At 40.3% G+C, this 27219-nt stretch overlaps 1 protein-coding gene across 3 annotated transcripts in view; it reads left to right on the top strand.

Annotated features, from left to right (window-relative positions):
- The window catches only part of COL19A1 (collagen type XIX alpha 1 chain), a 1105372-nt gene that overhangs the window by 779165 nt on the left and 298988 nt on the right, over positions 1 to 27219 (top strand). For all 3 annotated transcript variants that reach the window (XM_077487416.1, XM_077487415.1, XM_077487417.1), the window contains exons 26-29: positions 3843 to 3932; positions 7480 to 7524; positions 18794 to 18871; positions 27039 to 27074. In XM_077487416.1, the coding sequence (XP_077343542.1) occupies positions 3843 to 3932; positions 7480 to 7524; positions 18794 to 18871; positions 27039 to 27074 (249 nt within the window). The remainder of the gene's footprint in view (positions 1 to 3842; positions 3933 to 7479; positions 7525 to 18793; positions 18872 to 27038; positions 27075 to 27219) is intronic.

The raw sequence follows: 27219 nt of genomic DNA, 5'->3' as shown, positions 1-27219 counted from the left end.
TTTCGGGGTTCAGGAGGCGCACCTTAAGGTGAAGGTATTTGCCACGTCACTCTGCCGATAGGGTTAATACCTGGAAGCGAGGCTTGGCTTATGATCCTATGACGTTCGTATGAAAACGAGGTATGGCCCGCAACCATAGGACGTACGTTGCGGATACGCACATCTGACGTTCGTGAGTGATAGTGAGGCTTGGCCTACGTTTTTTGATCACTAATGTTTGTGACATCTAAGATGGCCGCTGACCCAAAGTGAGGCTTGGTTAAGTATATGGTTATAAAAGGGGTGACGTCGCACGCCGCCCGTGCCCCTGGACGACGTAAATTATTACGAAACGCGTAGGGCGGTGCGAACGTGTCGACGTCACCCCAGTCGTGTTCGTTTCTGTGGACCAGGAAGGACGGGTTGGTCTCTGCGTTGGCGTGTATCCGGTCGGTGCACGCCTTTGTTTTGAACCTGCTTTTAAAGTCTTTTATGTAAGTGTTTACGTTCGCTTTTAAGAATTAAAGTCATTTGGTTTTACACTATCTGGAGCCTATGTTTTCCCTTATGTGACACCACGTCGAGTTGGGAGTGAGTAACAGCCATAACCCCATCGCGTGGAAGATTCGTGACCATCTGAGGAGGAGGCGCTATCCGGATACCCTTTGACTGCTGCTGCTTGTGGTGACCCTCTGTAACGGGGGGTCGCTTGGATCTGGTAAGGAGCTGATTCATTTATTTCGGTGATGGGATAAGCACACCACATCTTTGGAGAAGATTTTCAATTTGTGTATTTGCAATCCAGCCGTTTGGAACTTTTCTTCACTGCCGTACCTCATTTGAAGTTTTGTTTCACTGGTGTTCATTCACTATATGGACATTTATTTTTATTTTATTTTTTCATTTTTTTGATATATGACTGTATGGACATTACATAGAGTGTCTCTGAACACAGATTTATTACTTTCCCGATAGGTCATTTATGCTTAATAGCGAATATACATTTTTTTTCATATTCTTACCTTTATGGTTTAGGGGTTTATACACAGAGTCTGATACACATATATTGTGTTTGGGGAATTCACATTATTGATACGCATTTACTTTTTTGTTTTTTGAATTTAATTGCACTTATCCGTATATGGTTTATACCACACTTTGGAGGTGGCCTTTTGAGACACTAGATACTAAGACCCACAGTGTGGGTCTGGTACTTTCATATACCCTAATCATATTGGGTACTTTGTGGCTAGCGCAACTAGCATATTTAGTTTAGAAGATTTTAGCAACTAAATATAGCTCAGGTTTTTTAACCTCCTACATTTTCCTATAAATGTTTCAAGGTGCCTTCGAACATTTTTTGTGGAGATTCAAGCATCTGAGAATACATGTACTTTAAATTTATGGCTGCATTATGTATTTAACCACTTCAATATTGGGCACTTTCACCCCCGTCCTGCCCATGACATTTTTATCATTTTTTCTTTAGACAGATTCACCACTGGGTTTTTATTTTTTGCTAAAATAAAATTTTGCAAATAAGTAATTTTTCTTCTTCTTCACTGATGTGCACTGATTAGGCTGCACTGATGGGCACTAATAGGCTGCATTGATGGGCACAAATGAGGCTGCATTGATGGGCACTGATGAGGTGGAACTGATGGGCACTGATAAGTTGCACTGATGGGCACTGATGGGGCTGCACTGATAAGAAGGCACTGATGGGCACTGATAGGTGGCACTGATGGGGAGTGTTAGGCACTGATGGAGATGCACTGATCATTAGGACACTGATGATCAGTGCCCTGATTACTAGTGTAAGCAGTGTGCTGAGAGGCTTGCCGGCTATCAGCACTCCTTTCCTCAGTCAGACACAGCATGTAAGGGAGGACTACAGATGACTGGCAAGTCAGTTTACATATGATCAGCCATGATTGGACACCATTAAAGGGCCGCTGGTATTGGCACTTTACCCCAATATGTGGCCAGCTATATCTGAATGACGCAGCAGTCACAGAGTGTGCCCGATGCACGCCTCAGGGAGCACACAGGGGGCGGGGTTCTGGAAGAATGTCTATGGATGCCCTTCCAGAACTATAGTACTGTGCTGTAGCTGTCTTTTGACTGTACCACGGTACTGAAGTGGTTTAGGCATAAGTGCCACCAAAATAATAATGAAAAAATAACTGAAAAATTTGCACAAAAGTCATAAATTGCCAGGCCAATCATTAGGTTGTGTCTATTGTGAAAATACCTCTTATTTTAGTTGAAATCCTCCTCTATATTATGCAGCCCACCCTAGCCACCATAATCTTACAATGTGGCTGGATTAATATAACTAAAGGGCTGCCATGGGTTCTCATCAAGGGAGCTCAACTATACCAACCCTTCATAGCCAGCTACTCCATTCATAGAATCAGTACTGTACTACAGCTTATGTGATGGAAACATGAGCTATGAATAAAGGGGTGGACCTATCAATCACCTGCCCGTTCTCCACTCCTAGACCCTGTTTTATTTAAAGAAGCTGTAGTATGGTTTCTATGAATTGAGCTGATGGGCTTAAAGGGCAGGCATAGTCAGACACTCCTGTTACAGCCCCTTAGTTGTATAACCTCTACTGCTATAGAAAATTACAGCATTGGGAGTGGGGGGCCTAGACCGAGCAGCATTTTGACTAAAATAAGAGGCTTCAGAAGAAGGCACGCATCCTACTAACTGTAGGTTAACATGTTTGTAAATGCTGAATATTTTTCACCTTCTTGGCAAGTGGGAGGGGCCAGGAGCCTGGCGGGGAACCCAAGAAGAGGAGGACCAGACAACTCTTTGCAAAACCACTGCACAGAGCAGGTAAGTATAACATGTTTTTTTTTTTTTTACAATAACATGACATTACATTTGACTGTAATATCACTTTAAGTCTCTTGTTCTGACTTTCTGTTTTTATTGTGGCTACACCTAGGCTTCCTTTCTGGAAGTATGTATTGCAGGAGATGGGGGTGGAAGATTGTTTAAAGCCACTTTGTGTAGTTACCAATTAAATCATGGGCATTATTAATTAATGCTCTGCCACCATTGTGCTATGACAGTGTAGTGAAAAGAAGGGTTTTTTTTTTTTTAACAATGCCAAACTTCTGTTCCTTGCTCCATAAACCTGGGACCACTGCGGAGACATTCAAGATGGCCGGGGGGGGGGGGGGGGGGGGGTTAGAGGAGAGTGAGAACATTCCTTTGCTGGAGATGAACTTGAAAGTACTCTTAGAACTGTTTTTACTAGTGGTATGGGAGATATCAGAGGCCTAACAGACCCCTGATATCCTTACAAAAAGTACTTGTCTCTACAATTAACTAAGGAGCTCAACAGGCCAGGCACCCAGAGCTAACTCATGAAAGGATTGTACATTGAGCTGCACATGCTCGGCTGTAGGTGTCCAATGGATAACCACTGTTACAAAGAACATTTTCTTGTTCTACTGGTGTACATAAGCTTGTATGAGAAGGCTGTGACTGATAACTTTAAAGGGATCAGCTGCCTCTTTCCAACTTCCACCTATAGTTATAACCCTACAGTACCTAATGGTAAACAGGGACCTGACTAGATCAGAAAAAAATGTCATAGTTGAAAATCATTTCCCAATGGTTCTGTTGCCTAAAATAACAAACAAAAGAGTGTGCAAAAATCTGATATAGCTGTAAATGGCAGCCAATTAGCTTCTAACTTCAGCGCGTTCAATTAAACTTTGATAAAAAAAGGGTCTGATTGGTTTCTATGCAAAGTTGCACCAGTTTTAGTAAATCAACCTTATTATGTGCGGTATACTGCACACCCAAGGGTATAACCAAAGTGATTATTTTTTTTAAAGGGAGAATCTGGTGGAATCATGGGGCCTCATGGACATCCTGGTCCTAAAGGAGATCAAGGACCACCTGGATTTGGTTTACCAGGAGAACCGGCAAGTATATGTTTACCTTTTTAATAACATGAAATGTAATTTCCAACGCTAGATTAAGATTGATGCTATTACACAAACATCCCTTTCTTTGCTGTGGGTTCCCAATGTATAGAAATTCATAATCAGCATAGGTGATCTTAAATAACAACCCATTATTAGAATGTAACTGTTAGATCCTATTCTATTTTACTATTGTAAATAAGCTGTTAAAGGCTTAGAATGCCTCTCAGTCCTTTTGGATGCACATTATATCAAACATTTTGACTACTAAAAGCTCAAATGCCTGTAAAAGCTGCTTTTTTTAGCTGCAGTGTGCTTGTGCGCTAATTGTAACACAATGAAGTATTACAATTTTGAATATTGTTACATACAAAATCAGAAAAGTTCTTAATATCCCAATTTATGTATATTTTACATTAGGGGAAAAAAGAATTTAGTCAACCATAAAGTAGTACACACCACTTTACTGAGTGGAGGACACTATCATATCTTAGACCGGGGATCAGCAACCTGTAGATCACAATCTACTAGTAGATTGCGGAAAGGTAACTGGTAGATCACAGTCTGGGCTTGCTGACACGCCATTCCAGAGCATCAAACAGAGCGACTACTTGTATGGTCGGAGCTGTAGTAGGTGAGAAGGCGATATGGAACCTCCTCACCACCTGATTTAAAATCAGTATTGCCCTGCAATGCACACAATTGTAGCGCAGTACTATGGCAATTAGCGTTTTAAATCAGGCGTGAAGAGGCAACACTATGCCCAGTGATCTTTGCTTTCTCCCATGTTGTTTAGCTAGATCTCCACCTCTTTAAGTTGCCTACCCCTGTCTTAGACTTTTTATTAAAATTAGTGCATGTCTACTGATTAGGCCTCAGGTGTTGTTTAGCTGGCATGGCTCTCCACTAAAGCATCCACCAGCTATGGAGGATGTCAAACCCCTGAGGTTATATAATTAGATGGTTTATAAGGTTAAAAAATGGCACAGGTCCATACAGTTCAACCCATGGGGGAAATTTACTAAAACCAGTGCACACAGAATCTGGTGCAGCTGTACATATTTACCAGTCAGCTCGTAACTCCAGCTTGTTCAATTAGGCTTTGTCAATAAAACCTGCATATTCTATTTCAATAATTTGTATTGTTTTACAATAGAATCAAGAGAAAATAATGTATACATTGTACAAGGATTTACACAGAGTCGTACAAATAATTATTTTATGACTTGGTTGTCAAGATAACAGAAAACTAAGAGCTGCTATAATCGTAATGAGTGCAAATATATGTTAGCCATAAACTTGTGTTTCACTCCCCCAGGAACCCCAATGGGAACTATTTTGTTACCCTGGGGAGGAATATTTTATATGTATACTAATATAACATATATTCAACACAGTTCAAAAGTATTAATATCAGCTTGTTACTATGTCATTTTTTTTTCTGTTTCTACATTTTTTATTAAAACCTCCATATTCTATGTGCATCAGTTTTAGTAAATCTCCCCCTATGCATGTGTATGTATGTGTAATTTTTTTATTCTCTAACAATTCCCAAAGCCCTCTGTATCCTGAGGAAGACATGTAAAAGTTTTTTGAAGTTGCCAACACTCTCAGCTAGTACCACTCCTTGGGGGAGGAAGTTCTACATTTTTACTGCTCTAACAGTAAAGCACCCTTCTACAATCTAAAGTTTAACCTCCTTTCCGCTAATCTCTATAAGCGATGTACCGGGAGAATTGATAAGTGACAGGGAGAAAACAGATGTGTAAAATGCATTCTTCTTTTCAGTTTATTTAAAAGAAAAAGAGGAATGTAACAAATAAAATAGAAATGCTAATAATACTTTATTGAATGTACATCTGTTGCTAACAAAAAATCATGTTAAAAAAAAAACAATTAGAAAAACTTAATGTAAATAAAGCACCAGGCTTACATCCAACAGTCCGCAAAGAGCTTAGCGATGTTATAGCAAGGTCATTGTTCCTAATTTTTAAAAACATCATACCGACTGGAATGGTACCAAAGGGAGGAGGTGATGGTACAAAAGGTTAATAGCTGGTGATTTGATGGGGGTGGCATAGGCACTATATGCACTATAATACAATTAGTATGATTTATAAAAAAAATTGAGGATGTCCACATAATAAATTGTGTGAAATGTGTTTCAATTACAAGATCCTTTGCAGCTGAAATAAGCAAACTCGAACTTTCTTTTTAAGTGATTTGATAACTGAAGTAAATCTCAATGCATTGTGTGAACATTCTCAAATACTTTCATAAATCAGTGTACATGAGTTGCCACATCAAACATTTGAACCAGCCTGTGAGTCAAATTAAAGGGCTTATCTAAAAATAGGTGTGACTGTGAATTCACAGTGTCAGGCAAATAAAGTTTATAAATCTATAGGCTTTAGTTCAAGGATAACAAAAAATAAATAAGTTTTTTTCGCCATGTTACTGTAATTTTCAAATCTCATTGGAATGAAAATAACTGTCACTTTTTAACTAACATACAGATCCTTATCCTGCACTGTTGGCTTTTTGGAATTGAGCAGAGTGTGTAGCAGATAAACTCACACAGTTTTTAGGAAATTGTTAATTGCAGTAGGTTAAAGCATACTCAGTGGCGGCTGGTGAAGTTTCAGAATGGGGGGGCGCCAGACCCGCCTCTAATTTTTGATCCCTCCAACTTATAAGCCTCACCCCTTATAGCATCCGTCCACTCCATCCCCTGTATTCCACTTGCTTTTACCCATAGTGTTAGGACTCCGAGTATACAGCTCAGGACAGCTCATCACAGGACAGAGCATACAGCCCATAATCACAGCAGAGTATAGTATATAACAGTTCTCACAAATCCTGGTATATAGCATTTCTCATAAATCCTGGTATATAGCATTTCTCACAAATCCTGGTATATAACATTTCTTACAAATCCTAGTATATAGCATTTCTCACAAATCCTGGTATATATAATTTCTCACAATTCCTGGTATATATAATTTCTCAAAAATCCTGGTATATAGCATTTTTCACAAAGCCTGGTATATAGCATTTCTAACAAAGCCTGGAAACCGGGAAATTAAAATACCACTGCCCAGGCACCCACTGTTCTCTCCCAGTTGACTCCACCCCCACAGTGACACAAATAGTACAGCCCGCTGTCCTCTCCTCCAGTCCCCGCTGTGCCAATCCTAGCCACTACTATAGGCAGACTGACAAATCCCAGTAGAATGGGAGTGTGTGCGGGCACATAGCTTGTGTCCAGCACATGCCCTAAACACGGGCAAATCCGCCTCCCATCCTGCAGGCTGGGAAGCTTCCCATAGACTGCCGCATGTCCAGTGCCTGGTCCCTCTTAAAGTGACATTTTTTTTAACAGCTTGGGGGGGCGGCGCCCAAGCGCCCCCTATGGATGGGCCACCACTGAACATACTGTATAGATCATCCTAAAAAAGACATGCCAATATATCCTTATACATTGCACAGTATCTGTATTATTTATTTTATATTTGTTTTTATTTTACTATTTTTCATCCAATATTAGGGACCAGCTGGAGATTTGGGTGCTCCTGGTCCAAGGGGTCCAAAGGTAAGTTACCCTGTACTTTCACCTGCTAAAGGTAACTAAATATCTATTTATAAAGTCTATGCTCTAATGATCACATTCCCAGTGACATCTGTGTTCATTTACAATAAAAACAGCTTTTTCAATTTATATCACTAACATATAAAAAATAGATAAATAAATAAATAAATAAATACTATAATAATAGCCTAGCACAGTGGAGTCATTGGGGGTTATTTACGAAAGGCAAATCCACTTTGCACTGCAAGTACACTTGAAAGTGCACTTGGAAGTGCAGTCGCTCTAAATCTAAGGGGTAGATCTGAAATGAGGGGAAGCTTTACTGATTTTATCATCCAATCTTGTGCAAGCTAAAATGCTGTTTTTTTTTTAATTTTCCTTGCACGTCCCCCTCGGATCTATAGCAACTTTACTTCCAAGTGCACTTTCAACTGCACTTGCAGTGTAAAGTGGATTTGCCTTTAGTAAATAATCCCCATTATATTGATGTTTGTCAGTGACTTTATAAATGGGTCTGTCAACCTGGGAGACCCACTGTACCTGGGGAATAGGGATGAGCTTCGAGTTCAAGTCGAACTCATGTTTGACTCGAACATTGCCTGTTCGCCTGTTCAGCGAACAGTGAACAATTTGGGCTGTTCGCAGCAAATTCAAAAAGCCGGAACACCATGTACAAGTCTATGGGAGAAATCTAAAGTGCTAATTTTAAAGGCTAATATGCAAGTTACTGTCCTAAAAAGTGTTTGGGGACCTGGGTCCTGCCACAGGGGACATGGATCAATGCAAAAAAAAGTTTTAAAAACGGCCGTTTTTTCAGGAGCAGTGATTTTAATAATGATTAAAGTGAAACAATAAAAGTGTAATATACCTTTAAATTTCGTACCTGGGGGGTGTCTATAGTATGCCTGTAAAGGGGCGCATGTTTCCCATGCTTAGAACTATCCCTCATCTCAGTGTTTCCCGGGACTTCCGTTTCCGGGGGGTGTGTGCTGAGCATGGAGGAGTGAGGAGGCTCGTGTGAGCGGTGACCGTGCTTGCAGACAGCGTGTATTACACAGCAGCGGACCGGAGAGACTCTCTGTTCATGCCGGGCCGTGGGCGGAAGACAAAGCAGCTGAATGCTCCTGTCCGCTCATATATCACGAGGTATCTGGTGAAGAGCGGAGGGGGTACAGCGGTGGAGGAGGAGGAAAAGCTAAAGACTAGGACGGTGAAGAGCGGGGGAAGAGAGGAGAGTGGCGTGACAGCTGACACAGCTAAGATCATTAAATCCTTGCAAACCCCGGCATGTGATATTGCATTCCTCTCTTCAAAGACAGTTTTGTATACTGGCATTAACCCTATGCAGAGCTGGGACACAGAGGAGATAGCGAAGGCTAAAGATATCTCTGCACAGACGGAGAAGTGCATAAGAGGAGGACGGCCGGATCAAAACGAAAGTGAAAGGTCAGTCTTGTATCCACTTTCAGATAATATCCCTGCCTCAGTCCAGAAAATGTCAGAAACAGACCGGCAGATATATCAGGCACCAGTAACAAGCACAGATTTAAAAGAGATGGGAGGAGGGGAACAGGGGCTTAGACAGTTGATTCAAGCCCTACCCACAAAGGATGATATACAGGCATTAATGTGTAATCTGCTGGGTCCATTAAAGGAGGAAGTGGGTGAGGTACGGAAGAAAATAGAGGCAATAGACTATAAATTGCATAACTGTGAATTATCCCAAAATAAAGTAGAAATACGGATGGAAGAACTAGAGAAAAAATGTATAGAGCAATCGCAGAGAATGACTACTATGCAGCTACATTTGGAGGAATTTGAGAATAAAAGCAGAAGGAATAATCTGCGGATAAAAGGTATTACAGAAACGGTGTCAGCTACAGAGCTAAGAGGAGTATTACTGAATATTTTTAATGAACTGCTGGGTAATCCCCCTGATACGCAGATTGAGCTTGATCGTGTGCATAGGATTCCGGTGTCTCAGAAAATAGCCATGAAAGCTCCCAGGGACGTTCTCTGCAGAGTACACTTTTATAAAACGAAAGAGGAGATAATAAGAGCGGCTTGGAGAAAGAGCCCAGTCGAGTTTGACAAACATGAGATACAAATCTATTCAGATCTTTGCCGACAGACGAGAGACAGACGCCGAGTGTTGAAGCCATTATTAGATCATGTGCTACTTAAGGGGGCAACATATCGATGGGGGTACCCAATTTCATTGATAATTAAAAAAGAAGGACTAATGTTTTCTCTATACGACCATAAGCAGTTACCCGATTTGTTTCAATTTCTGGGATCAGAGATGATTGAGATACCTAACTGGAAAGACCCCTTGATAATAGGAGAAGAGAAAGATTTCCCGAATAAAAGGAAGAACAGAATGGTAGAAAGGAGGGACCAATCAGAGGGACCAAGCTGTGGATCACCAAAGTGAAGCTGAAGTAGAAGAAGTAGAAGAAAAGATAGACCCTGTATTAAGAGGCAAAGGACCTCCTCCCCCAATTAATTTTTTGCTTTTGGGACTCCCCCTTTCTTTATTTTTCTATTTATTTATTTATTTATTTTTTCTCCCCGAGAAATATTATCTCTGGGATTTGTGTGTTTATTTTTTGTATTTTTTATCTCTTTTTTTTTTTTTTTTTTTCTCCTCCCTCCCTGCGTCTTAGAGGGGTAGATGGAGGCATGTTTTGCTGTGCGGTGGAAAGAGGCAATGTGGATTTTTTTTTTTTTTTTTTTTTTGCACGAATAAGGAATATGAAACATAGATGAAGGGCGATAATAGAGTATATTATATAATTATTTTTTTTTTTTTTTTTTTTTTTTTTAGTTATTTATTTATTTATTTACTTATTTTTTGTATGATACACATATAAAAAGTAGAGTGATCTAATAGGATTTTTTACAAATGGAGAATGTGGGTATGGTAGGTTAAAGGGACTGGGAGGAGGGTGGGATGGTAAAATGGAAGCGTGAGATAATGTGTGCACTCTGATATACACGGTTTTGGATTTATGTTAAGGGATGTGGTAGGGGGAGGGGATGGGAAAGGAAACTATAAGTATTTTTGTGGTTTATGTATGTATATGTATATGTATGTATACATATGTGTATGTGTGTATATATATATATATGTATATATTTTTTTTTTTTTTGTGATTGCACGGATATGACACAAATGACACAAAATGTGGATTGATTCAATAGGACTCCCTTGGAGGGGAGAAGGAGGATGGGGAAGTAGAGTGAATAGAGAGGGGGGTGAAGGTTTATTCGGTTTTGGAGGGTGAAGGGGAGGGGATGGGGGAGGGGATGGGGGAGGGGAGGGGGAGATTGTGTTTTTTTTTTTTGTTTTTTTTTGTTTTTGTAAAGTGATCTAATAGGACTTCTTACAAATGGAGAAGTGGGTATGTTAGGTTAAAGGGATTGGGAGGAGGGTGGGATGGTAAAATGGAAGTGTGAGATAATGTGTGCACTCTGATATACACGGTTTTGGATTTAAGACAGGGGATGTGGTAGGGGGAGGGGATGGGAAAGGAAATTATAAGTATCCTTACGGTTTATATATATATATATGTATATATATATATATGTATATATGTATATATTTTTTTTTTTTTTTTTTTTTTTTTGATTGCATGGATATGACACAAATGACACAAAATGTGGATTGATTTAATAGGACTCCCTTAGGGGGGAGAGGTGGGGTGGGGAAGTAGAGTGAATAGAGAGGGGGGGTGAAGGTTTACTCGGTTTTGGAGGGGGAAGGGGAGGGGAGGGGGAGATTGTGTTTTGTTTTTTGTTTTTTTGTGTCCCCCGCACATCTTCCCCTCCTGCCCTCCCTTTCCTGTTGATAGCGGGGGGGGGGGGGGGTTGAGGGGAGAGTAATTTACTTAAGGAAAAGAAGAGAGGGGTAGCAGTAGAAATGATGAGGGGGAGGAGGGAGAGAAGGGAGAGAAGATGGGAAAGAGAAAGAGAAAGGGAAAAGAAATAAAGGGGAAGAATTGAGATAATATGTGAAAAGTAAAGGATTAAGTAAAGATAATGATAAAGATCATGTCTATGTTAACAAGAAAAAGATGAATGTGGTAGAAAAATAATTATTGTTAGTGTGGAGAACGCTGGTTGTGGGCGCGGTTCACTTGCTCCTCTTTTGCTCACTAACACCCCCATATTAAACGCCTCTCCTCCAGGTGGAGGAAAAGTCGGAGGCGTTGGGGTTTTTTTTTTTTTTTTTTTTTTTTTTTATTCTTGGGGGACAGCTCCGGATATAGTATCTGTCTCTCATTTATCTGAAAGAAGGGGTAGTTTTGGGGCGTGGATTGGGTTTTATTTTTATATATTTATTTATTTTTCGTCTCCTCTCTTTTTCCCTCCCCCCCCCCCCGAACTGACAATAAAAATGACTAAAATAAGTTTCACATCATACAATGTTAAGGGACTAAACACCCCAGAGAAACGTACACGATTAATAATGGAGTTGAAAAGATTTAAATCTCAAATAGTTTTCTTACAGGAAACTCATTTTAAAAAGGATAGGATCCCTTGGAGTAAAGGTCACTATTTCCCATGGGTATATCATAGCACCTCACAGAACTCGAAATCCTGTGGGGTATCTATTTTAATAGCAAGACAGACACCATGGAAGGAACAAGGGGTATACATGGATGAGGAAGGTCGCCTCCTGATAGTAAAAGGTACATTGGGCTGCCAAAAAGTGACATTGGTAAATATATATCTGCCAAATGAAAACCAAGTAACCTCTCTAGAAATCTATTTACAGATTATTCAACAACATAAAGAGGGAATACTAGTGTTAGGAGGCGACCTAAATATGGCTTTGGATCCAATAATAGACACATCAAAAGGCTCGTCTCATCTATCTTATGTCAAATTAAGGAAAGTAAAGAGAATGATGCAAGAACTGCAGTTGATCGACAGCTGGAGGGCTGTTCACACACAGAGCAGAGATTATACTTTTTTCTCGGCAAAATATAAATCTTACTCTAGAATTGACTATATTTTAATCTCCCAGAATGTGATTACATCCCTAGTGGAAGCCTCAATTGGCCTATTTACACTATCAGACCACGCCCCGACGAGTTGTGTGATTAAATTAGGGGAAGCTGAACCAAGGGAATGGCAATGGAAGTTAAATGAAACATTACTAAAGGATAGTGAATATAAGGTAAAATTAGAACAAGAACTGGATGTTTTTTTTGCAACAAATAAAGTAGGAGAAACAACACCTTTTTGTATATGGGAAGCACATAAATGTGTCATGAGAGGAATATTTATATCCATGGGAGCACATAGAAAACGCAGAATGAATGAAACGATTGATAACTTGCTTAAAGAGATTAGGGAACTAGAAACAGTACATAAAAAATCACAAGCACAATTAGTAGAACAGAAATTAGAGGGTCTGCGTGAAAAATTAAATCTCCAATTAATAGATAAAGCGAAAGCAAAGCTAACTCGAGGGAAACGGAGATTCTATGAATTTGGGAATAAACCAGGGAGACTGTTGGCAAACGCCCTCAGAGAAAGCACAACTAGGAATTCAATTACACAAATTAAGACACAGAGAGATGAAATGGTTAATACATCGGAGAAAATTGCTCAGGTATTCAAAGAATACTATGAGAAGCTATATCAGTTGGAAAAGAAGTCTACGTTGGCAGAGGAGTTAAAAAAAGGAGAGATCGCTAGAGAATATATTGAAAGGACAGAAATGCCAAAAATAACAGAGGAAATGGCCAGAGAAATAGATGTACCAATCACTCTAGAGGAAGTTGCAAAAGCATTAAAAATATTGAAATTAGGTAAATCACCAGGTCCAGATGGATTTACTTTGTCATATTATAGAATGTTTGCGGAGAAATTGGCTCCGAGATTCGTGGAAGCTTATAATTCAATACGGGAAGGGAAGCAAATTCCAACAGAAACGTTACTGGCGCATATAACAGTAATACCGAAAGAAGGAAAGGATCCCTCTCAGTGTCCCAGCTACCGACCTATTTCGTTGTTGAATGTGGATCTTAAATTGTTCACAAAAATATTAGCCATGAGATTGATAAATTTGATACCGGAACTAATACACCCAGATCAAGTGGGATTCGTCCCAGGGAGAGAAGGAAGAGAAAATACGCAACGAGTGGTGAACACAATTTACCTGGTACAAAAATTGCATAAGTCAATGGTGATAGTATCTGCGGATGCAGAAAAAGCGTTTGATCGGGTGGATTGGATATTCTTAAAAGCAGTACTACAACATATAGGCCTGGGGGAGGGGATGCTGAGATGGATCCTAAACTTATATTCAAAACCAAGTGCTAGGGTGAAAGTGAATGACAGATTATCAGAGCCATTCTCCATTTTAAATGGAACACGCCAGGGATGTCCCCTCTCACCCCTGATATTCATTTTGACAATAGAACCTTTTTTAAGGAAAATACGTGCCAATGTGGATATCAGGGGGGTAAAAATAAAAAATGAGGATCAGAAGTTGGCAGCTTATGCAGATGATTTGATCTTCTTTGTAACGTCCCCAATTACATCTCTCCCATCTTTACTAATGGAGCTACGAGAATATGGGAAAATATCCAACTTTAGAATAAACTATGGAAAATCGGAGGCAATGGGAGTAGAGATGGATTCGCCTCAGTTGCAAGCAGTGTCCACGCAATTTGATTTTAGATGGACGAATTCATATATAAGTTACTTAGGAACAAAAATGTCAAAAAATCTAAATGAACTGTTTGAACTTAACTATATCCCACTGGTAAGACAGATCAAAAGTGATCTTCAAAAATGGGACAAAGAGATTTTTACATGGTTCGGGAGAACCAATATTATTAAGATGAATGTGATGCCCAGACTGTTATACATAATTCAAACTATACCAATTAAGATCCCTTCAAGTTTGTTTAAGGATCTTAGATCAAGATTTATGAAGTTCATCTGGGCTGGGAAACCAGCAAGAGTACGCCGAGATATTTTAGTACTCCCCAAAGGAAAAGGAGGGATAGGACTTCCAGATCCAATAAAATACCAGGAGGCCTCACACTTAACTAGAGTAGTGGAATGGTGTAGGCTTAAAAACGAAAAACCGTGGATACAGACAGAACAAGCAGCGACAGATATCCCATTGGAAGGATTAGTGTGGATTCCAGATACAGAAATACCAATGGGATTGAGAAAACATCCAATACTAGGGGAGACATTACGAATAACTAAAAGAGTATTCAGGAAAACATCTATTTCAAGAATTCCCAGTCCGCTCCTTCCTATCCTTGGTACCCCAGCATTTCTACCGGGAATGACAGATCCAAAGTTTAAAACAATACAAGATAGAGGTATGAGTAGAATTTGTCATTTCTCGGTAGGCAACCGGTTAATGACTAAAAAAGATATTGAAAAAGGAATGACAATAGGACTAGACCCTTTCAGAATGAGGCAATTAGAAGCCTTTATTAGATCCAAATCAAAGGTATACGTAGAAATAAGGGCATTGACTGAGTTTGAAGAGATCTGTTTGAAAGGAGAGGAACTGAGACATCTGATGTCTTATTTTTATAGTATGTTAATAGAACAGGAGACTTCACAAGATTTGCCCTTTTTACAGGCTTGGGAAAGAGATTTAGGGACTACGTTTTCCCCAGAACAAAAGGATAAGATGCTGTTGTTTAATCAAAAGGCCTCGATGGCAAGCAGATATCAAGAAGGGGGATATAAGATCCTTACTAGGTGGTATAGAACACCAAAAATGTTACATCAAATTTACCCCCAGATATCAGAGACATGTTGGAGATGTCATGGAGCAGAAGGAACATTATTACATATATTTTGGGAATGTCCAAAAATTAGAGTGTTCTGGGAGATGGTAGCCGATACTATTGTAAGGATTACAGGAATTGACCTGGGAGATAAACCGGCAACTTTTCTGCTGCTGGACATCCCAATGGCAATAGAAAGATTCAAAAATTCTTTGCTGAGACATTTATTGATAGCAGCAAGGGCATGTATCCCGGTTCTGTGGAAAAAAAGCAACCCTCCAGCTAGAGCACAGTGGTTTCAGAGAATTGCAGAAATCCAACAAATGGAAAATTTAACAATGACAATGAGAGATCAAGACGAGAAATATCAGAAGATCTGGGCTCCATATCTAAATTATAGAGAAAGTATGATGTGAAACATTTCGAAATATGATAGAGCAGGCGGGTGGTGGGGGGGGGGGGGGAGTGAGGGGGGGGATTATAGAGAAAATTCAAACTTTTTTTTTTTTTTTTTCCTCTTGTTTGTATATTTATTTATTTATTTTTCTGGGAGGGAAGGGTGAGGGAGGGGGGAGGATGACATGGAATTGAGGTACGGATTGAAATATTATAAGACTGTTATAGCTGTTAAAGAAGTTGTAGATGTAAAACGAAATGTAATGTGAAATCTATGGAAAGAAAAGATGAAAAAATAAAGAATTTATAAAAAAAGAACTATCCCTGCACAAAGTGTCATTTCGCGAGGAAAAAAAGTCTTTTAAAATCACTTTGAATTGTCGGCTCCCGTAATACACTCAATGAGTGTTCTCTGTATTACGGAGCCGACAATTCATTCATTGGTAAAAACAAAACAAACAAAAAAGTTCCCCTAAATTCAATTACCAGGCCCTTCAGGTCTAGTATGGATATTAAGGGGAACCCCGTGTCAAATTTAAAAAAAAATTGATGTGGGGGCCCCCCTAAAAATCCATACCAGACCCTTTATCCAAGCACGGCACCTGGCAGACCGCAGGAAAAGAGGGGGGACGAGAGAGCGCCCCCCCCTCCTGAACCGTACCAGGCCACGTGCCCTCAACATTGGGAGGATGATTAGGGGGTCTGTGACCCCTTAAAGCCCCATGTCCCCATGTTGATGGGGACAAGGGCCTCATCCCCACAACCCTGGCTGGTGGTTGTGGGGGTCTGTGGGTGGGGGGCTTATCAGATTCTGGAAGCCCCCTTTAACAAGAGGACCCCCAGATCCCAGGCCCCCCCATTTGAAATGATAAGGGGGTACAAAAGTACCCCTACCATTTCACAAAGAAAGTAAAAAAAATGGTTAAATAACACAAACACACTTTTGAAAAATTCCTTTATTAAAAATAAAAAAATAAAAAAAAGATTCCAGCGGTGCTAATCCACTCTTGCTATCCAGCGATGGATGATCATCTCTCCGGGGTCCAGCGATGGCTGATCTGATCCAGCGATGGGTGATTTACGTCACTGGGGAACCCCTGGCTTCCCTCACCAGCGTCAGAAGGGGAGGGGTCAGGTGACGGGTGGCTAATGTATGGGTGCCTAATATAAGAAACGTCAGCGCTGGTATCCCTGCAGTGACTCCTCAGTGGAGACAGAAGACGGATGCATGGATGGACTGCGCTGGACTGAAAATCACCCGTCGCTGGATCAGATCAGCCATCGCTGGACCCCGGAGAGATGATCATCCATCGCTGGATAGCAAGAGTGGATTAGCACTGCTGGAATTTTTTTTATTTTTTTTTATTTTTAATAAAGGAATTTTTCAAAAGTGTGTTTGTCTTATTTAACTATTGTTTACACTTTCTTTGTGAAATGGTAGGGGTAGTTTTGTACCCCCTTACCATTTCAAATAGGGGGGCCGGGATCTGGGGCTCCCCTTTTTAAAGGGGGCTTCCAGATTCTGATAAGCCCCCCACCCGCAGACCCCCACAACCACAGGCCAGGGTTGTGGGGATGAGGCCCTTGTCCCCATCAACATGGTCACGGACCCCCAAAGCATCCTCCCAATCTTGAGGGCATGTGGCCTGGTACGGTTCAGGAGGGGGGGTGCTTTCTCGTCCTCCCTCTTTTCCTGCGGCCTGCCAGGTTGCGTGCTCGGATAAAGGGTCTTTTTTTTTAAATTTGACGCGGGATTCCCCTTAATATCCATACCAGACCTGAAGGGCCTGGTAATTGAATTTAGGGGAACCCCACGCTTTTTTTTTATCAATGAATAAATTGTCGGCTCCCGTAATACAGAGTGTTCTCTGCATTACGGGACCCGACAATTCAAAGTAATTTTAAAAGACTTTTTTTCCTTGCGAAATGACACTTTGTGCAGGGACAGTGCTAAGCACGGGAAACATGCGCCCCTTCACAGGCATACTATAGACACCCCCCCCCCCCCCCCGTACGAAATTTAAAGGAATATTACCCTTTTTATTGTTTCACTTTAATCATTATTAAAATCACTGCTCCTGGAAAAAACGGCCATTTTTAAAACTTTTTTTTGCATTGATCCATGTCCCCTGGGGCAGGACCCAGGTCCCCAAACACTTTTTTAGGACATAAACTTGCATATTAGCCTTTAAAATTAGCACTTTAGATTTTGAACGTTCGAGTCCCATAGACTTTAATAGGGTTGTAAAGTTCACACGAAGTTTAGGTCTGTTCGCAGGTTCTGGTGGGAACCGAACAGGGGGGTGTTCAGCTCATCCTTACTGGGGAATGCTGGTAAGTTGCTATGGTGAAGGGTGTTGGATTGGGAACAGTGTGCTTGTACACAAAGGGGGGTTATTTATGGAAGGCAAATGCACTTTGCACTGCAAGTGCACTTGGAAGTGCAGTCGCTCTAAATCTACGGGAGAGATTGAAATGAGTGGAAGCTCTGCTGATTTCATCATCCAATCATGTGCAAGTTAAAATGCAGTTTTTTTTTTCCCTTGCATGTCCCCCTCAGATCTACAGCGATTTTACTCTCAATTGCACTTGCAGTGCAACGTGGATTTTCCTTTAGTAAATAACCCTCAAAGGCATATTTTCTAACAGTCCCTCAAATGATCATCTAGCAGCAAAGGTGTTTTACAGACAGTTAAGTTTGGTTCACACTGGAGCAACCTGTCAGGCAACGTAGCCACCTGACAAGTTGCACTCCATTCAGTACAATGGAACCATTCTAATTGGAGCAACTGAAGAGTCTCCAACTTAGAGAAAGGTTCCTGTTTTGGGGGAACTTCGGATCCACTTGCATTGACTTCTATTACAGAAGTCATTTGCAAGTCGTGCTGAAGTCACGCTGTGCGGGGCAGCTTCAAAGTCGGGTAACTTTGAAGCCGCCCCAGTGTGGAACGAGATGCAAGCAACAAAGCATGACAATTATTACACTTTCAAATATGGGGCATGTCTATTTTGTATGTTATAATTCAGAAGGGAAAGAATAAATGTTGCGTGACAAAATATTTTTAATGTATTCCTGTTTTTCTAATATACTTTTAAAATAGGGAGAAAGGGGTTTACCTGGTGTTCAAGGATCCCCAGGCGAGCCAGGAGTACCTGGAATCAGTACAGAAGGTCCCCGTGTAAGTAAATAGGGTTCTTTTTCTCAAAGGATAGCAATATGAAGAGAGTAAAAAATGTTACATTGTATATACGTATAAGCTAATTAATGCAGATACTTACGAAATCATTATAAAATAGTTTCATAGTTATATGTTATGTCTATAAACTGATGTTTACAACTACCCAAAATGCAGTAATATACTAAAAATGTTATGTTTACTAGATTTTTTTTATCATAGGTTCAATATCTGATTGAATGTCCAATAAAAGACTTCATTATATATTTTCCAAATATGGATAGATTCAAATTAACTGTAAAAAAGTTTTAGCTTCATATTTAAATCTCCAAAAACTCAGGGAAGCTTTGTTTATAGGGTGTTCCCCTTTACTTGCATGTAAATCTATTTCTTCTCTTAATAGAAAGTTGTGTTTTATTTCAACGTCTGTAGTATGTCTGTATTAACTGGTGTCTTAGCGACAGCATAGTTTAGAATTTGTATTTTTAGCAACTAGAAGCAAAACAAGCAAATAACAAGCAAGTTTCTCATAACCACCAAAGAGATTCCAACCTGCCTTGGAAGCTTGAGTGTGATTGCTAATATAGGAAACAATGACCTCTAGTACAGCACAGGTTTTTAGAAGTACATTTCTAGTGACCATGTGAAGTGTTCTGTAGATTCTTGCTACAGCTAATTATGTAAGACTCAGTCATTCTGATTTATCATGGTTGAAAGGTTTGTTGGATAGCAAAAATTGTATTTGTTCCACGTGTTGCCTATAGCTGCTTTTCTGCAAAAAAGTACAAGACACCATTCTGATACAACTGCAACTAAAGGCAATACATGTATATAAATAACAAAAAAAACGTTGCGCCAAAGAAATAAATAAAAAATAATATTAATGATAAACAACAATAGTTGCCAGTAGCAGTGTGAATGTGAGCTTGACTAGCGTTACTACAATATGAAAATAATTAAGCAAACACTGCACTTGGCTAGTGACTCATAACAATGGGTATAACATATAAAATGTACAATACTACTGAGAAGTATACCATTTTAATAAGAATCCCACAGTAGTGAATAAAATGCTTGTGCTCCGATATAAAATCAATGCTCCAGTGTTCAATGTTCAGACAAGGTCCCACATGGATGTACACTCACCATGGATGTGGACTACCTATCGCAATAGAGGTCACTTGCGCTTTGTGGGGACCCCAAAATTATGTCTTTCAAGGTCAGCTGCCCTGCTAGTAATCCTTCATGGATAGGGAATAAAAATGACAGAGGGGAACATCCATAGGGCAAAACTGTTTATTTTTACATTTCCAGCAAAAGAAAAAAAATCAATGCAATCACTCGGTCCCTTGTCATTGTTCAACTGGTGGATATGACGCGATCAAGCCTCATCACAACAGTAGAATGATCACAGGGGACCGAGCCTCACTGAGAGCGGTGTTTAATGAAGATTGGCCTGACTACACCCCATTAAAAACACATGCTGATCATACTGGATGCCAGGATTAGGCACCAAAAAATGTTAGTGCATCCAATTTTTCCTTTACCTGGAAATTTTTTAATCAATAAACATTTTTATATCTTATCCATGGAGGATTGCTAGCAGTGCAGCTGACCTTGAAAGACATAATTTAGGGGTCTTTTCCCCACAAAGCGCAAGCGACCACTCTAGCAGTAGGTGGTCCACATCCGGGATGAGTGTACATCCATGTGGGGCTTGTTGTCTGAACACTGAACAGTGGAGCACCAATTTTATATTGAAGCACAAGCATTTTATTCACTACCGTGGGACTTCTTAATAGCATTGTACACTTTTTAGTAGTATTGTACACGTTATATGTTATACTCATTGTTATGAGTCACTAGCCAAGCACAGTGTTTGCTTAATTATTTTACTACATGTATATAGCTTTACATTAAAATTATTTTACAGTCATAAGCAAACACTAATAATGATAGAACTAATACAAACTAGTACTAGTATAAAAAAGAATCTCAAATGAAAATTGAAAAATGGTATTCATTTATTTAATTGTAGTATATTTAAGTAAATTGAAATGTGAAATGCATTATAATAGTAATGAGGACATCCATCTATATAGTGATCTCACTAGAGCTACACTTGAATGCAATTTATTTAACATTAAAACTAAACTACAGGCAAAGAGCTAAATACACAAATTAACTACATATATGGGATTTGTTTCTGTGTTTATTCAGTCCAAGATTTACATGCTTCTGCCACACAACACAGCCTACTCCAAGTCAATGCAAATACCTAGTGAAATTGAGATACTTAAGCCAACCATAAGTGGTTCAAATCTCAGCCAGTTCAGCAAGGACCAGCTGAGATTCAAATCATCTAAAGGCAGGTTGATTGTACCCAAGTCGATCCATTGATAAACTTGGGTACAACCAGAATGCTGGATATTTTGTGTGATTATTTGCAGTGGCTATAGCTGCTAGCAATAATCACTGTGTGTTCTCCCTACAGGGACAGTACATTACAGTAAATTACTACCTGGTCAAATTTGTTAATATTAGATGTGATTCATTATTATCAAAGACAGCATTTGCTAAAATTCTGGATGTACACAGTGACGGCTGGTGCTCAATACTTTGGGGGGCAACCCAAAACCCCCCCATGGGAGATGGACGGGAAGACGGCAATCACCCCCCACAGGAGACGGATGGGGAATGTGGCGATCAGAGGCCTCCTTACCTTACCTTAGGAGGCAGATGATAAAACCCTGGATGACACTCTGATCTCCCTTCCTCCTCCCTCCACTGTCCAAGCCGGGGAGTGCTGGATGTGGCGGCGGGTGAGCTATCCCTAGAAGAGGTAGCTGAGTCCCGGCTGGAGCTGGAGTTGTTCCCTGACTCTTCCAAGCTCCAGGCTGTTGCTTCTCCTCCCAAAGAGAAAAGAAAGAAAAGCAAACCTCCTTCCACCCCCAAACAGGTATGGCATCACACGTTTATCAATGATATCCCACGTTTATCACCTGCCTGATGAAGGGGTCCTGCATGACTCCAAAACATTGCACTCTCCTTGTGTTGTGATCATGCAATAAACTGTCCGATTGGACACTACTTTGTGTCGTTCCATGGTGTTCTGGCAAATATCTACTTTGTGACTTGAAGCAGTATCCAGCTGGTTGTTTCTGCAGCGCCAAAATTTTGAGAGCTTATCTAGGAACATGTGCAATGGGAATATGAAGTATTACTTGTGATTGGATTCTACATCTGCACCCCTGATGCCTCCCCCACTCTGAGAATCTTTTATTGTAATCGTGCCCATACATAGTGGGACACGACATCCACCGATCTGCTCAATCGATCATTCTTCCAGGAATACAGATGGAATATGATGAAGATGTCTCTCAATCTGACAGGAGGTTTGGCAACATATACAGCCAGGAAGAGATTGACACTATCCTCTTTCCCAGAGACTAAGGTAAAGATTTTGGAATCAACACTGCAACCAATCTTTTTCGTGAAATTAATTGATTAAGGAGGAGACAAGTTGACCTTGAACTACATGGCCAGATGCTTTCTGAGTACTACAGAACAAAAAAGATACCACATGGATTCATTAAAAATCAGCCCACGATTGGCCGCCATAAACGTAAGTTCTGTGAACATTTGTGTGAAGTGGCCACTCAGAACTCGCTTAACTTTATGCTGATTGTCATTGAAGAGGTTAAAGTCCAATTGTGTCAAGTCAACAGAGAGCTAACCACACTGGAACTATCGATCCAGGACAAAGACAAATAACCTGATACATTGCAAAAAATCAAAAGATCTCAACATATACAGCAAGACAAAAACAAGTCAAGAGTGACAAGCACAAATTGATCAACCAGGACTACCAGGAGGGAAGGGTATATCCCTGGCTCACGGGTTTCAGTCGCCCAAGGGGTAGACTCTACACTTGGCCCCTTGGAAAAACATTTATTGTTTTGTGACATCTAATAGCGATCGTCCCACAAAGAATCCATCAACCGACAGAGTCTCGGGAAAAACAGGAGGGGCTGAAATTTCCAACAATCAGATCTCAGGGTCCCCATTTTCCAGTTGCAAAAGAAGACGATGATCCAGGAGGGGCATCAAGAGACAACGGAGCCCTGCCGTCATGCAGCACCCACCAGGGCATGAGGCATCCCCAGTTATTAACCTGTCATCTAGATCTATGGTGAACAGCGAGTTACGGCTTTTATCAAAGGGCCTTTCCTTTTGCCCTACCACTAGATTTAAGAACTTTGACTTTAAGGTTTATATGTTTAAATTTAAAAGAACGCTTAAAATGACACTATATTTTCATACAGTACCCAAAACAATTTCCACAAGAACAGTGACACCATTTAAATTTAAAAGTAATTTTGTTCCAGTGGAACATTTCCACTCTATTCATAGTTTTATACGAACACTCAAACATGATGTGCGTAACAATGTTTCCAATAAAACATACACCAACCTAAGAACGGATGAGTTAATTGCACTTAAAGAAGACAAAAGTATCATCATTAAACCTGCCGATAAGGGCGGTGCTATAGTGGTCATGGAGTACGTTGACTACAAGGAGGGTATGACTGCCATGCTGTCAGACACAGCAAGTTATGTTGAACCCCGTAACAAGTATTAGAAACGTATTAAACTCCTTGATTAACCTTGGGAGACTGAATGGCTGGTTATCTGACAATACTGACAAATTTGTATGCAATGAACACCCTCACTGTCCAGTCATTTATGGCCTGCCAAAAATCCACAAAGGTATGAACCCTTTGAAATTTAGGCCCATTGTGTCTGGCACAGGGTTGATCACCCAACCTCTGGCCCAGCTCCTTGACCATCTTTTACAACCTTTGGTAAAAATGTTACCAGCCTATATTAGGGATACAAATGACTTTCAGGGAAACTTAGTGCATTCACAGACTTTGATAAATGATGGAAACTTGCAATCTGTATATAAGATCCCTATACACATGCATACCAAATGATGCTGGATTGCAGGCCGTTAGACATTTTCTGACTGATATGGAATCAACACCAATACCCAAAGAGTTTCATATCGAATGTCTCGATTTTGTACCTTCAAACAACTGCTTTACATTCGAGGGCACCAAGTATGCACAGATCCGAGGTACAACCATGGGGAGCTCAGCGCCCTCATCTTTTGCCAACCTCTTTGTAGGCCTACTTGAGGAACATTATATTTATCCATCTGATGCCTTTACCAACCATATCAAATGTTGATTTAGGTACATCGCTGACATTTTCCCTATCTGGACCGACGAGGAAGCTCAAGTCCCTTGACTTTGTTGATTTTCTGAACAGTATCTTTACAGGGGTTGTGTTTATGCCTGAAATTTCACCATGTAACATTTCCTTCTTGGATGTAATGATCACTAACTCTCAAGGCTCTCTGGTTACATTTCTCTTTACAAAACCCACTGACAGAAACATACTCTTGCACTATCAAAGTGCACATCCCAAACATCTTCTCAATAGTCTGCCAATATCTCAGTTTATGAGAGTGTCACATATCTGTTCTGATGAAGATGACAAACTATAGCAACTTAATAAGATGTATGACAAGTTTCAGGAAATTCATGCATTAACCAAGATTAGGAGCACTCACACCAAGCCCTCTGGGCCTTTGGATTGACCATTGTTCAACCACACATTCAACCGTGAGTCTGACCATATCAAACAGGCCTTGACGAAAAATCAACATATTCTACAAGCTGACAACACATTGGCATATGAACTTAAAATGCTGCCCCTAATTACACATAAACGCAACAAAACACTTTGTGATTTTCTCGTACAAGCTGATTCCAGGCATAAATATGCCAGAGCTACACGGTTGCTACACATACCACAACAGCAATGTGTATAATTCCCTTATATGTGGTGAACACTTTATGCACCCACATAGGGGTAACCGCTATTGCATTAAAGAGTACCAGAACTGTAACACTGACTACTGTGTCTACATTCTCAAATGCCCATGTGCACTCACTCATGTTGGCAATACAACCAGCCCTTTTAAAAGGAGGTTTCAAAAAACACAGAAGCAAAATTAGACTCTCCCTGTCTAAAATAGATGAGGATATGCAGATTGATCTTAACAAACCAGTGGCAGTGCATTTTGTCAGACACATACATCAAATACACATATAAAGGGGCATAGTCATTTAACACATCCAACAGCCGATTACAGGAGGTGACCATGGCCGTCCACTGCTACAACGTGAAGCCTATTGGATCCATACCCTGGACACTGTCCATCCTGGAGGATTCAATGCCAACCTATCATGTACATGCTTCTTAAATGAGAGATAGCTGACCTGTGCTCTTGACTTGAACAATGATCTAACTCATTTCCTTTGACCATGGAGTTTCCTTCCTTTCGCCACCCCTTCTCTTTCCCTTTTTCCTTTTAATTTTTTTCCATCTGTCACCCTGACCTCTGCCTTATCCCTTTACTATCCTTGTTGTTCCAGCCTGCTGCTTACTTCTCCTGTAGTTTACCATGAGCGTGAGCTGTGAGACCCTAGGGGCTGTGACCTGGAGCCAGACTGCAGCGCAATCCATCCTAACAACTAGAGGCTCTGGTGAACACCTGCTGGCTCTTAGACTCTGGGTCCTGGGGAATCTATGCTCTAGCACCCACTGGGATCTGTGTTAGTGATCCAGTAGACTTGCTTCCTGAACCTACCTGGGTACTATCCACAGCAGTCAATCCTAGGGTCCACTATCTTAGCGGTGCACTTCCGACTCCTACAGAGTACATCTGTCACCTGGTCTCAGGTGACCTGACATAAGCATTACACTGTGATATTTTTCTTGTTGGAGACACTGCAGTTCTGTAAAGTTTTAGTTAAAGTGGAAGGAAAGTCTACTATTTAAATTCTTCCCTGCAATCATTAATGTCAGCTGAGTTCAGTCTTATGTATCAAAATTAAAACAAAATCACAGATTGTATACCTTTATTTTGCAGACATCTAGTGTCTGTCACATGACTTCAATTTCCCTCTCCCTTCTGAGTCTAAGAGTAGCCAATGGGCATATGAAGGCTAGTCATATCACTTCCAAAAGTGACACTGTTGCTGTGATGGGAGGAGCTGAACATAGGTTACCTGGTCAGTGCTCTCTCATGAATAAGGATGCTTGTGCTTCTTCATTCATGAGAAAATTAAGAAATAAAAAAAGAACCATTCACACAGAGCACAAGAGGGCTGGGAGGTCCAGTGCACATATGCTGCATAGCTGTGCAGAGCTTTGAATCAAGACTAGTACAGGAGAAGGGAACAGGATGCAGGGGGAACTGTCAGTGTAGCTGGAAGTGCTCTAGTGTCTCAGTTCAGCTCACAGGCTGCAATAAACATTATAACTTAACTCTACATGATTCTGCCTTGTGGTGTGAATGTAGCACACAAACGCCACATGATTTCACATTGTAATGTGAGTATAATGCAAAACAAGCAAAAAACTAGCATGATTCCACCTTGTAGTGCGAGTGTAACGCACAAGCAGAAAACACTGAATGATTCCACATTGCATTGTGACACATGATTTTACCTTGTTGTGCAAGTGTAGCACAAAGTGTGCAGTTGTGTACTCTGACTTTTGCTGGATTTCTGACACAGAGAATGATAGCGGTTTATGGAACTGCCTGTGAACTGTTAAATTTAGCTGAGCCGACAAACCATTGTTGGTAAAGAACAGAAGACTCCTGATTGCCTAGCTCAGATCCTTTTTTCTAAGCTAGACTAACAGCAAGTCTGAAAATAAATAATATCAAATGTAAATATATTTAAAATAGTAATCATGGGCAAATTTTCAATTTCAACATGAATTCCACTAAGGGTGGAGGTTTGCACAGCAAGGCGGAGGAAAATATGTATAATCAATCTAATTCTGCTCTTTTAGAAGATCTTTGTAGACTGTTAATTTACCATAAAAAGTAGGAGACCAAAAAAAAATAATATTAATGTTATTTTCTAAATGATTCTGTTGTATTTAGTGCTGCTAATTTGTTTCATTTGTTATTCTGTTGGGTTTATATACCTTCCAACTGGCTGCTACTTACATGTTGCATGGTTTGTTAGACAAGTGAAAAAGGCTTGAAATGCTATTTTTTCTTATATGTTTATTCTATTTTCAGGGACCAATGGGTCCTCCAGGACTTCCCGGTATTCAGGTAAGAACTAGTTAAATACACTGGAAAAATTAGGCGCACCATAGTATAAAAGAATTTGGCTACATTTTGCAAAGGTGCTTCCCATATGCGTTCATTATTCCTTCTAACTATCTGGCCATAAATGGATAAGGAACAGACCTATTCA

Source organism: Lithobates pipiens, unplaced genomic scaffold, assembly GCF_037356315.1.
Source record: "Lithobates pipiens isolate NorthernLeopardFrog02 unplaced genomic scaffold, aLitPip1_a1.2 Scaffold_18, whole genome shotgun sequence".
NCBI classification, from domain to species: Eukaryota; Metazoa; Chordata; class Amphibia; order Anura; family Ranidae; genus Lithobates; species Lithobates pipiens.
This window is presented reverse-complemented; position numbering and strand designations above follow the sequence as displayed.